The sequence below is a fragment of the Leucoraja erinacea genome, unplaced genomic scaffold (genome assembly GCF_028641065.1).
Source record: "Leucoraja erinacea ecotype New England unplaced genomic scaffold, Leri_hhj_1 Leri_112S, whole genome shotgun sequence".
Lineage (NCBI taxonomy): Eukaryota > Metazoa > Chordata > Chondrichthyes > Rajiformes > Rajidae > Leucoraja > Leucoraja erinaceus.
The window spans coordinates 142,392-154,917 of record NW_026575374.1 but is presented as its reverse complement, the minus strand read 5'-3'; the positions used below and the strand labels follow the sequence as shown (position 1 = coordinate 154,917).

At 45.8% G+C, this 12,526-nt stretch overlaps 2 protein-coding genes and 1 pseudogene across 2 annotated transcripts; 2 read left to right on the top strand and 1 right to left on the bottom strand.

Annotated features, from left to right (window-relative positions):
- The window catches only part of LOC129715338 (uncharacterized), a 126,095-nt pseudogene extending 113,857 nt beyond the window's left edge, over positions 1–12,238 (top strand).
- Positions 4,034–4,496, top strand: LOC129715343 (histone H3.1-like). The gene has a single exon (XM_055665218.1). It carries the CDS (start codon positions 4,034–4,036, stop codon positions 4,442–4,444), a length of 411 nt encoding a protein of 136 aa, XP_055521193.1. The 3' UTR covers positions 4,445–4,496.
- On the bottom strand, positions 5,785–8,849 carry LOC129715347 (uncharacterized). Its single transcript, XM_055665222.1, has one exon. It carries the CDS (start codon positions 6,789–6,791, stop codon positions 6,474–6,476), a length of 318 nt encoding a protein of 105 aa, XP_055521197.1. The 5' UTR covers positions 6,792–8,849; the 3' UTR covers positions 5,785–6,473.
- Positions 12,239–12,526: the final 288 nt, after the last annotated feature.

Below are 12,526 nucleotides of genomic sequence, written 5' to 3'. Positions count from 1 at the left end.
TACAACATCAGTCACATGATCCCCCTTCCCTGGCCTCATTACAGCCTTCGTTTGCCTGTGCTTTATAACTGTTTTAGAATTGTTTTATTTCAACACAGCAAAACCCCAGTAGGCTCTTATGAAAGACCAGTCCTCAAAATACAAGATACATATATAACATAATGATCACACAAGTCATACACACTTTCTATACCAAGAGAAAATATATTTCTATAAATCTAAACAATTTCTATAAGTCTAAAGTGTTCCTTTCTACTAAGACAATACATTTCATAATTGGTGTTACTATAATTTTACACATTTTGAAATACCATTACCTATGTCTTTAAAACATTAATTATATAAGTTTGCTGAATTACAGTTTCTAAGTTCAAAACGCACATTTCCATCTCCCATCCAAAGATACATGGGTCGTAAATCTGTCAATTTACTTAATTAGTGTTTGGTTCCAGGATACATTCACTTAACTTACATATTTCATAAAGCTTAACTTACAGCCTCCCCTTTTCCTGCTATCTCTCTACAAGGTATTTTACAACTACTCCCCTCATATCCACCCGAATTCAACATAGCCAAGGCTAACTACAGGGCCTATTATCTCACACTCAGCCCAAACCTCACAGCTCAAGAATGTCCACAAAGGAAAGAACAACTAAGAACAACTGACCTCTGGCCTAAGAAGAGGTCCCTTTTCAGTTATCTATTCTTCAACACAAAGTCATATCAAATACAATTTCCTCCAGTGCCTCAGCAATAAACCTAAGCTAAGCAGATTCAGGTTCAGGCCTCCATGTTTTGATTCATCTTTGCCTGTGTGTATCTGTCTGTTTGCACTTTATTTCAGTTCAGGAAAACCTTGTTTTTCTTTTGCAAATTACCTAGCTTATATAAAAGTAACTATCCAAGCGGTTCTATTTATATAATATTTCCTCATTCCCCACTCTGGTCATTCTGTGACCACTAATAGGATAATAACACAAGGCAGAGATTCATCAGCATTGGCTTATTAGTCATCCAAGTTTATACCTAACCTTGAGATGCTTTATAGCCCCCAAAAACTGCATCTAGCTTGTCCAACCCCTTCATATGAAAGTCCTGACATCCCAGGAATCAGTCTGGTTAACCTTCTCTGTACTCCCTCTATGGCAAAACTGTACGCAATATTCCAGGTGTGGTCTCACCAAGACCCTGTTCAACTGCAGTAGAACCTCCCTGCTCCTATACTCAAATCCTTTTGCTATGAATGCTAACATACCATTCACTTTCTTCACTGCCTGCTGCACCAGCATGCCTACTTCCTTAAGTACTCTGGGATGCAGCCTATCTGGCCCTGAGGATTTAATCCATTCAATTTACTTAACACCACTTCCCGGCTAACCTGGATTTCACTCAGTTCCTCCATCTCATTTGACCCCTGGTCCCCTGCTATTTCGGGCAGATTATTTATGTCTTCCTTAGTGAAGACAGAATGAAAGTAGTACAGGTGCACAACCTTTTATCCAGTGTTCCGGAAACCGAAAAACTCCGAAAACCGGCCATTTTTTCCAGGATGTCGTCTGCACACCAAATCTGCGTTTGGCGCCAAACTTGACCCGAAACGACCCACGGTCAACCCAGGTCTGTACTACTGTAGTGGCTGCCTCCTCCCCAGAGACCGGGGAGACACTTAAACATCTGTAAATCATTGCTTAAATGTTAGTCAGTTAGTTTGGAGGACTTTTATGTGGGGGGGGGGGGTTGAAGGGGTAAACTTTAATTCTTAGTCCCCTACCTGGTCGGAGAGGCGGGGAGCGGTCAATGCCTTACCGGGTCGCCGTGCAGTAAGCTCCGCAGCGCTGTAGCCGCCAACTCCCAGCTGGGGCTGCGGGCGGCGCCGGTTGTAGCTCCGACCCCGGCAACTCTACCCCTGGCTGCGAGGCTCCGCAAATGTTGGGAGTCGGCTGCGTCGCAGCGCTGGGATACCAGCGGGAAGCGGGCAATGCCGGGTCGCTGTGCGGTAAGCTCCAGGGCGCTGAGGCCGCCTTCTCCCAACGTTCGCGGAGCTGGGGGCTGGGGGCTGCGGGCGGCGCTGGATTTGGAGCGCCGCGCAGCCAGGGGTGGAGTTGCCGGGGTCGGAGCTACAACCGGCGCCGCCCGCGGCCGGACGGAGCCCCCAGCTCCGCGATGTTGGGAGTCGCCGACCAGGTAGGGGACTAAGAATTAAAGTTTACCCCTTCACCCACCCACCCCACCACATAAAATCCCTCCAAACTAACTGACTAACATTTATGCAATGATTTACAATGATTCCCCGGTCTCCAGGGAGGAGGCAGCCGCTCCAGACTTTTCAAACCGCCCGCGCTACCTACCTAATCTACGCAAAAAATCTTCCATTCGGAAATCCGAAAATGTCCGAAATCCGACAAGTGTCTGGTCCCAAGGCTTTCGGATAAAAGGTTGTGCACCTGTACTAATGATCCAATTATAAAATCCCCCAAATCCCCAGTCTCCCCATTCAATACCATCCAGTATCCCATCGAGCAGTGTAATAATGTAATTTTGATGTTTGTGATGTTAGTTCTGTCCTGAATTCCCATCATACATCTGTCTTTCACAATAGCACATGTCCCTCCCTCATGTGCCAACAGAAAGTATAAGGCATATCAATCCTGTAAAGAGAACAGACGTATTTCTGAGAGTAGCAAGGTAACACACAATTTGTCCTTTACCAAATAGTTCATTATGGGCTTGTATAAACATGTTAGAGTCTGTTTCTTCCAATGCCCATTTTCCCCATATTTTTCTCATGTTCTTCACCTTCTTTTAATTTTAAGCCCTGTCCAAAATGTTAGTGGAGGTCTTTTATGTGGTGGGTGGGGGTGGGGAAGGGGGAAACTTTAATTCTTAGTCACCTACCTGGTCGGAGAGGCAGCATCCCTCCGAGCTGCTTCTTCGCCCCATCCTCGCGGCCTACCATCGAGAATGGAGCGGCGTTGATCCAAACACAGTCCGCGGCTCTGAGTTCCTGAATCGGCTGCTTCTTACCGGAGACCACGGCTTCACTATGTTAAGTACATAGGCTCCGCGGTCGGAGCACGTCTTTGCGTTAAATTATCACAGGCAGCTCCGAGATTCGATGTTTAAGAGTTCTTTGACTTCAACAAGCTGGCATTAGTGACAACTTTTAATTTGATTTGTTATAGATAGAAATAGTTTAGGCCCTTAACTTCAGCCTCCAGATCTAATTTTTCACATTATAAGAGGTTGAAATTAAATTAATTAAAGTGCATACAGATTAAATTTCATAAATTCAGACTTTAGATCTTACCTTTCAGTTCCAGTTGATTCACAATGTTTCACTGGTCCCACGACTTGATGTTGGCTACATCCCGAACTAGCCTGAAACAAAGCACGTGATTGGTCAATTGGCGTCCAGCTCAGTCAAACGTGCTTTGATTGGACAATTACTATTCAGAAAATTTGAGGGTTTTCCTCATATTTTAAAAATATGGGCAGGTTTTGTTCTTGACGATTTTCAGTTATGATTTATATCATATTTTACACAATATGTTAACAATTCGGGTAGTTACTTGATTTGGGTCACAAACATAAACGATCTTTAATCGGACCTTATTGGACTTCATATTACGCAAAGTGCTATTCTCGTTATCCTGTGGATGGCTTAATAATAATCATGTAGTTTTTCTACTGATTGGGTAGCACGCAACAAAAAAGCTTTTCGCTATACCTCGGTACACGTGACAATAAACAAAACTAAAATTTAAGCTAAACTAAACTAAATGAACCCCCGCTCCCCGCCTATCATTAAACCCTGTATTTGGTCGCAGATAATTCCCCACGCCGACCTCAGACCTTCTTAAACTGCCGGCTGGAGCTGACAGACCTGCAGCCAATCTCAGCGCTAGGACACTGTGATAGACCGCGTATACCCCAGCCAATCACAAGCTGCGGGCTGGCCCTTCACCAAAGCTTTAAAAGCCGCTCCCAGATCCGGCTCCGTCCACCAGTTCCTGTATTTCACTGTTGAAAGATAATGGCCCGGACCAAGCAGACAGCGCGTAAATCGACCGGAGGAAAAGCTCCTCGCAAACAGCTCGCAACCAAAGCAGCGAGGAAGAGCGTCCCAGCCACGGGCGGAGTGAAGAAGCCTCATCGCTACCGGCCCGGCACCGTGGCTCTGAGAGAGATCCGGCGCTACCAAAAATCCACCGAGCTGCTCATCCGCAAACTGCCCTTCCAGCGCCTGGCGCGGGAGATCGCTCAGGACTTCAAGACAGACCTGCGCTTCCAGAGCTCGGCCATCATGGCCCTGCAGGAGGCCTGTGAGGCTTACCTGGTGGGGCTCTTTGAGGACACCAATCTGTGCGCCATCCACGCCAAGCGAGTCACCATCATGCCCAAAGACATCCAGCTGGCCCGCCGCATCCGTGGGGAGCGCGCCTGAACCCGGCCTCTAACTCCGATAACAAACGGCTCTTTTAAGAGCCACCGACCCGACAGCAGAAAGAACTGCCCTTGCCCTGTTATATTACTGTCTCCACAGAGGTTTAGGTGCAATGGTCGCGCAATCACTTGCTGTACGGAGTCTAATCCCGCTGTCTCCAGCACCCCAACCCATTTTTTCCAGAGAGACTTTCTGACCGCTTAGTTACTCCAACTTTTATAGGCTAATCTTCGGTGTAAACAGGCATCTGTAGTTCCTGCTTACTCATTTTTATGTTTCACTATTCTTGCACAAATTGGCTCCGTGCAATTAATGTGTTTTATGTTCAATGATGAACTATGTTATCGCGAGACCACACGACGTTTGATTGTGATTTTAACTACCAATTAACGCGCAAAATAACAGATTGGTGGGACATGATGCCACAGTAACTTATTGTCCGTATAAGCATTTTTCTCCTTTAATTTAGTTTAGTGATACAGCGCGAAACGGGTCCTTCGGCCCACCGAGTCCGCGCCGACCATTGATCCCCGCACTCTCCGACGGACTTGGGACTATTATACTAAGCCAGTTAGCCTACAAACTTGTACGTCTTTAGTGTGTAAGGTAATTGTAGAACCCGGAGAAAACCCACGACGTCACAGGGCGAACGTACAGACTCCAGAAAGAGGTGCCTAAAAAAGTTGCCATCTAAAAAGAGGCGTGTCGGTGAAAAGAAACGTAGAAAAGTTTAATTGCGACGGCGGCTGAAAACATTTCGTTCTTGGGGAGCGAGTCAGCCGCGCAGAGATCAAAGGGGATAAGGGTTGTCTTGCAGACATGACTGACACGACGCGCCAAACGTGCCCGGGGGAACATATAGGAAAGTCAGGGCCGTATTTACGTATAAAATGGACAAGCTTAAGCTTAGGGTCTCGAGATCTAGGGAGCCTCGCAGAGCCGGATTTACCACTCGGCTTCATAGGCTGAAGCCTAGGGCCTCGAAATCTAGGGGGCCTCCGGCCAAGGCAGGACACCTGCCGTTCAACTCTGGGCGGGCCCCCCTCTCTATCTCTCCCCCCGCTATCCGTGTCCGGGCCGCCGGACTCCGCTCTCCGCCCGCTCCTCATCCGCCGGCACGGCAGGCCGCCTTGCACATGCGCATTGCTGCGGCCTGCACGTCCTCCCCCTGCACATGCGCACAACCACGGCAGCACATCATCGACCGCCCTGCGCATGCGCACTGCAACGGCAATGGTCGGCGCTGGGCACTTTCTACCTCGCTTTGAATTATGGGAGATTTGGCCGCTATTGCTGTCCGGCCGCTGCCTCGCCGCCAGCACTGAAAACCAACGCAGAATCACTCCCTGACCCTTGATCAGGAGTAACTCTTGCTTCTGGTTTCTGTTACGGTTGCTGCCTTACAGCGCTCAGGGTCCGGGTTCGATCTTGACTGCGGGTGCTGACGGAGTTTTTACATTCTTCCTGTGCCCGTTCTCTCTGTCTCCGGGTGCTACAGTTTCCTCCCACACTCCAAAGACGTACAGGTGTCCGTTGTGCATGTGTACATTAGTGTCAGGGGCAAAGATACTAGAGGAGCTCCTCTAGTATCTTTGGTCAGGGGTGATCACTGATCGGCGCAGACTCGGTGGGCCGAAGGATCTGTTTCCGCGGCGTACCTCGACAGTCTAAATTCTAAAAAAAGGTGAAACTTTCAACCATCAGGGAAAACAAGCACATTGCAAGAGAAGGCTACAGGAATTACGTTGATAATAAACCTCTGAAATTATCCAGTTTGTTGGATTTGGAATTTTAACCCGTAGCATTGGCAAGAATGTGAAACATTGCCATTACTATACATAAAGAAAATGGAGCAAAATGGAGGAAATGCGTGACCCGGACACCAGCGGGCAACTGAAAATCGGTTTTCACAGAGGTTTACCAGGTGTAGCTTAGATTATTTGCTGTTGAAAGTTGAACCAAGTGATTGGTCTTTTAGAATAATGTGATGGTTCTAAAAAGAACCTTTGGATTTCTAATAATGTATCGTTTATCTTTCAGCCCCGAACCCATACAATGTGCGTCCCTGACGTTTCAGTGCATACACCACGTCCATTGCTGTCACTGTCTTGCGTTTCGCATGCTCCGTGTAGGTTACTGAATCCTGGATGACATTCTCAAGGAAAACCTTCAAAACGCCGCGTACTTCCTCATAGATGAGGCCAGAAATACGCTTGACGCCACCTCGGCGAGCCAAACGACGTATGGCAGGTTTGGTGATGCCTTGGATATTATCACGAAGGACTTTACGGTGCCGCTTTGCACCACCCTTGCCCAGTCCCTTTCCTCCTTTCCCTCTACCTGACATGATATCAAATCGCAGATTCACAGGTGAAAATGAATAGGTCCCTGGACGTTCTAATACCGGCTGTGCGGACCTGGGTGAAGAAGACGAAGGAAGAGCGGGCGTGAGCAGATATCACGTGACTCATCCTCGGTCCAGATCCTTTGCTTCCCAATCAAGTGGAATTAAATAAACAATGGTCTTGCTCAACGGAAAAAAATAGTTGCTTATTTGTCAATTTTCTTGCAATTAGTAAAATGATATGAATAATTGCAACAACAGAATAGTTCTTTTGTTGGGAAATTAAAGATTATATTAAAACATTGCCATTTTATGGGAGAGAAACGAGTATGACATACAATTCTCTACTTGAATTCTAATTTCAACCCTAAAATTACTTTAATTTATCTGGAACAAATGCAGACAAATGCAACAGCTGGCGTCTCTTCAGCAATTTCCAAAAAGTACTGTCTTTGGTAATGATCCTTTGGTGGTGAATTTGGACTTTTGACAGTGTGAGAACTCTCTTGTTTGTTTAAATGATTCAATTAATAGATGCTCAAAATTGTTATCAGCACCTTACACGACTCCAGGGGAGAGTCACATGAGACATTGACTAATTGAAGTTTTTTTTCATGTTATATAAACGTTGTTCTATTTTGTCTTAAGGCCAGAACGTAATAAATTGTGCCCCTATTGGATGTCATACATACTTTTAAATACATCGTCACGAGCCTCTCGAAAAGCAATCTTCCATGATTAATTTTTTATCCATTTGATGTATTTTCTCCCTGGATCCTGTGTGATTTAATATTCCAGAGGAACCTCATGCAGAACCTTATCAAATGCCTTGCTTATGTCCCTATGGACAACATCTACAACTTTGCCTTCATCAATCTTTTGGTTAATTCTTCAGAAGATGTAATCAAATTCATGAGACATGATCTCTCACATACAAACTGATTATCCCTAATTAGCCCACGACTCTCCAAATTCATATATGCCTATATATGTATATTATCCCTCAGAATCAGCTACAGTAACTTAAGTTTCACACAAATTTATCTGCCACAGAAGTAAGGCTCACAGCTCTATAATTTCTGGCATTTTCCTTGCAGCTCTTCTTAAACAGAGGCATAACACTGGACAGCCTCCAGCATTCCTGTATCTCACTTGTGTCTCACGATTATTCATGTATCTCATTCAGGGCTCATGTAAATTATGCCCCTAGCTGTCCACCTGTTTACATCCCTTGAATGACCTCGAGAAAAGATGTACCATGGAAGTGGCCACATGAATGGGACCAAGCTTTCAAGTCATGTAAAGCTCAGTTGGCAGAGAGTACAATGCTAATTCATTATGATGTAAATAAGCCAATGAAGTTAGCATGGGATGCTTCACCATACAGTATTGGTGCTGTGATCTCTCATGTGCAAAAAAAAAAGGGAGACGAGAGGCCAATAGCATTTCCGTCTAGAAAACCTAATGCCAGTGAGAGAAATTATGCGCAAATAGAGCAAGAGGCTCTTGCATTGATTTTTGACATTAGGAGGTTTCTCAAATACTTGTATGGTAGAAGGTTTGTAATCGAGACAGATCACCAGCTGTTGACAGTGATCCAAAAGCACACATACCAACTCTGGCAGCAGCCAGAATGCAAAGATGGGCATTGATATTGTCTGCATACCAGTATGATATTCAGTATCATAAGGCAGCAGAGCACAGCAGTGCTGATGCCATGTCTAGATTACCTTTGAATTTGGAGGTTACCCCAAACAGAGAGGACTTGTTTTGTTTCTCTCATGTAGATTAGTTACCTCTCACTTCAGGGGACATTCGAAAGGCTAGTCGCACTGACAGACTTTTGTCAAGAGTGCAGGAGTATGTTACAAATGGATGGCCAAACAAGTTGCTGGATTCAGAGGCAGAACTGAACCCATTCTTTGTATGGAGGAATGACCTCTCAGTAGATCAAGGGTGTGCCATGTGGGGAGCGAGAGTTGTAATCCGTGAATGATACTTTCCGCGGTGTTCCAGTGGCAGGAATTCTTCAGCTATGCAGGAGGTATTCCGGACAGCTGATGCTTAAATGTAGAAATAACCAAGATTAAATCCGCAGCAGAAATCTTGAGAGCAACATCTGTGTTAAAATTATTTGTTGAAATATTAGTAAGATTATTCAATGAAAATGTGGGTGTGTCAGTTTCGTTTGTTCGCAATCTCAGATCTTTGCATGGAGCTCGTGTACTGGTTCACCACCTTTGTTCCTTCCAACACGGCGATCACGGAAATGTGGAGCCCACAATGCTGGCTGTAGAAAATGTGATAACAAGGGGATACAAACAATGAAAATAATCAGGACGACAATGAAACTAGTTGGATGACTAGGATAGGGGAGGGATGGAAATAGAGGGAATGCAAGGGTTATTTGAAATTAGAGAAACCAATATTCCTACCGCAGGGTAGTAAGATACCCCAGCAAAATATGAGGGTCTGTGCGTCCAATTTGCATTTGGCCACACTCTCACAGTGGAGGAAGCCCAAGACAGGAAGGTCAGTATGCACAATATAGCTCCAATGCAGTAACGCAAACTATCTGCAAGATTTCTCATTATCTTTCCCTCTTCCCTTGTCTTCACGTTACTGCCCTGATAAAAAATTGTGGCTCCACTATACTTTGACAGGACCTATTCACTCCTTCATTTGTCTTTTTTTGTTGAATGTTTTAACGGAATATCGGCCATAGCGGGTAGATGGGATGGGTGTAGATGGGGCATCTTGTTTGGCAAAAGCAAGTTGGGCTGAATGACTGGTTTCTATGCAGCATTACTCTGATTCTATGACCTGGTGAGCAAGTATGAGATGACAGAACAAAATGGGGATAGGAGGAGGGTACACAAAAATGCTGGAGAAACTCAGCGGGTGCAGCAGCATCTATGCAGCGAAGGAAATAGGTAACGTTTCGGGTCGAAACCCTTCTTCAGACTGATAGGGGGTGGCGGGGAGAAGGAAGGAAAAAGGAGGAGGAGCCCGAGGGCTGGGGGATGGGAGGAGACAGCCCGAGGGCTGAGGAAGGGGAGGAGACAGCAAGGGCAAACAAAATTGGGAGAATTCAATGTTCATGCCCGCAGGATGCAGACTCCCCAAGCAAAATTTGAGGTGTTGTTCCTCCAATTTCCAGTGTTGCTCACTCTGGCAATGGAGGAGACCCAGGACAGAGAGGTCGGATTGGGAATGGGAGGGGGGAGTTGAAGTGCTGAGCCACCGGGAGGTCAGGTAGATTCTTACGGACCGAGCGGAGGTGTTCGGTGAAGCGATCGCCCAACCTCCGCTTAGTCTCACCGATGTAGATCAGCTGACATCTAGAGCAGCGGATGCAGTAGATGAGGTTGGGGGTGATACAGGTGAACCTCTGTCGCACCTGGAACGACTGCTTGGGTCCTTGAATGGAGTCGAGGGGAGAGGTAAAGAGACGGGTGGTGCATTTCTTGCGGTTGCAATGGAAAGTGCCCGGGGAGGGGGTGGTACGGGAGGGAAGGGAAGAATTGACAAGGGAGTTGCGGAGGGAGCGGTCTTTGCGGAAGGCAGACATGGGGGGAGATGGGAAGATGTGGCAAGTGGTGGGGTCACGTAATAGGGGTAGAATTAGGCCATTTGGCCCATCAAATCCACTCCGCCGTTCAATTATGGCTGATTTATGCCTCCGAATCACATTTTCCTGCCTTCACCCCAGGACACCTATTCTAATCACAAATGTGTCTATTTCTGCCTTAAAAATATTCACTGCCTTGACTTCCACAGCTCTCAGTGGCAACGCGTTCCACGGGTTAAAAACCCTCTGACTAAAGAAGTTCCTCCTCACCTCATTTCGTAAAGAGCACCCTTTAATGCTGAGGCTGTGATCTCTGATCCTAGACTCTTCCACCAGTAGAAATCTATAATCTTTGGCAGAAACATCCTTTCCACATCCTGTCAGTTTCAATGAGGTCCCCCTCTCAACCTTCCAAACTCCAGCAAGTAGAGGCCCAGTGTTGTCAAACGCTCATCATATGATAACCCACTCATTCATGGAAACATTCTTGTAAACCTCCTCTGGACCCTCTCCAGAGTCAGCACATCCTTCCTCAGATATGGGCCACAAACGTGCTTACAACTCGACCCAAGTCTACCACACCATTTAATATTGTCATGGGTGATCTACGCTGGAACTCATCTCCTCTTATACGCAGGTTATCCATTGTCTTTAATTCCTTGATTTACTTATTTAAATTTTAAAAAATCTCCCGCGCCTTCAAATACCCTCGCCTCCACAACCCGCTAGGGGGAGAGAGTTCCAGAGATTCAACACTGCATGAAAAAATGTCACCCTGCCATTCTCTACACATATATAGGTTGACATGCTACTACAATGCATTATCATTGTACCTAATCCCGGGGAAACATATTTAAATCAATTGTGCATTTACAGTTCCTTGATAGTCCATTAAACAACTTAATTTAACTTAAGTCTGAAGAAGGGTTTCGGCCCGAAACGTTGCCTATTTCCTTCGCTCCATAGATGCTGCTGCACCGGCTGAGTTTATCCAGCTTTTTTGTGTACCTTTAATTTAATTGGATGTGGAAACAAATTAAAGTAGCTATTTCTTCCCAATAACCTTTTCTGGCTTAAGACCTCCCTCCACCGCCTCCAGTTTTAATTCCATTTGGAATATTTTGGAGGACCAAGAAACTAAGAACCAAGAAAATGGAACCCGAAGTAAAACCAGATACCGCTGGAAATATTCAGCGGGACAGATGACGTCGAAGAAAGAGAAAGTGTCAATTTCTCGGATTGATACCATATGCTAATTAGGGATAGATAAGAGCGCTCGATTTCCATTGGCTGAAATTTACAAACGTTTTTCTATTAGTCTGCTATAGAAGGCCAATCAGAAACAAAGGGGACACAATTGACCAATGAAAAACGGTTCGATCTTCTGTCCATGACGAAGCTATAAAAGAACCTGCGACCGTTGTTTCGGAATCATTTGGTTTCTGTGGAGTAGAGGGAAGATGTCAGGAAGAGGTAAAACTGGTGGTAAAGTTCGCGCCAAAACAAAGACCCGTTCTTCCCGAGCTGGTTTGCAATTCCCTGTTGGACGAATCCATCGATTGTTACGAAAAGGTCACTATGCTGAGCGCATTGGTGCTGGCGCTCCGGTTTATTTAGCGGCGGTGCTCGAGTACCTGACAGCTGAGATTTTAGAACTGGCGGGAAACGCGGCCCGCGACAACAAGAAGACCAGGATCATCCCCCGTCACCTGCAACTCGCCATCCGCAACGATGAGGAGCTCAACAAGCTGTTGGGTGGGGTCACCATTGCCCAGGGTGGGGTTTTACCCAACATCCAGGCTGTACTGCTGCCCAAGAAAACCGGCCATCAGAGCAAAGTTTATGTCTAAATGACATCAACATAATCCAACTGGATACAAAAGGCTCTTTTAAGAGCCACTAAACCTATCCCTAAAGAGTTTTATCCTGGTGTAATATATTTGAATAGTTATACCTATAGTTTAGTTTGTAAATGTAGCATGTAAACAGGCCGCACGCTCCACCGATTCATGCAGACTTATAGATCAACTTATCCAGGGCTGCCAACTCTCACGCTTTGAGCGTGGGACTCACGCCCTCAAGCAAACTCTCACGCCCTCACGCTCATCAGAAATTTCTCACGCTCAGTTGTGAGAAATTTTGTGATCAACGAAAATTTCAAAACTCG

Coding starts and splice junctions, on each gene's coding strand:
- LOC129715343 (XM_055665218.1), top strand. CDS start 4,034: ATGGCCCGGACCAAGCAGACAGCGCGTAAATCGACCGGAGGAAAAGCT.
- LOC129715347 (XM_055665222.1), bottom strand. CDS start 6,791: ATGTCAGGTAGAGGGAAAGGAGGAAAGGGACTGGGCAAGGGTGGTGCA.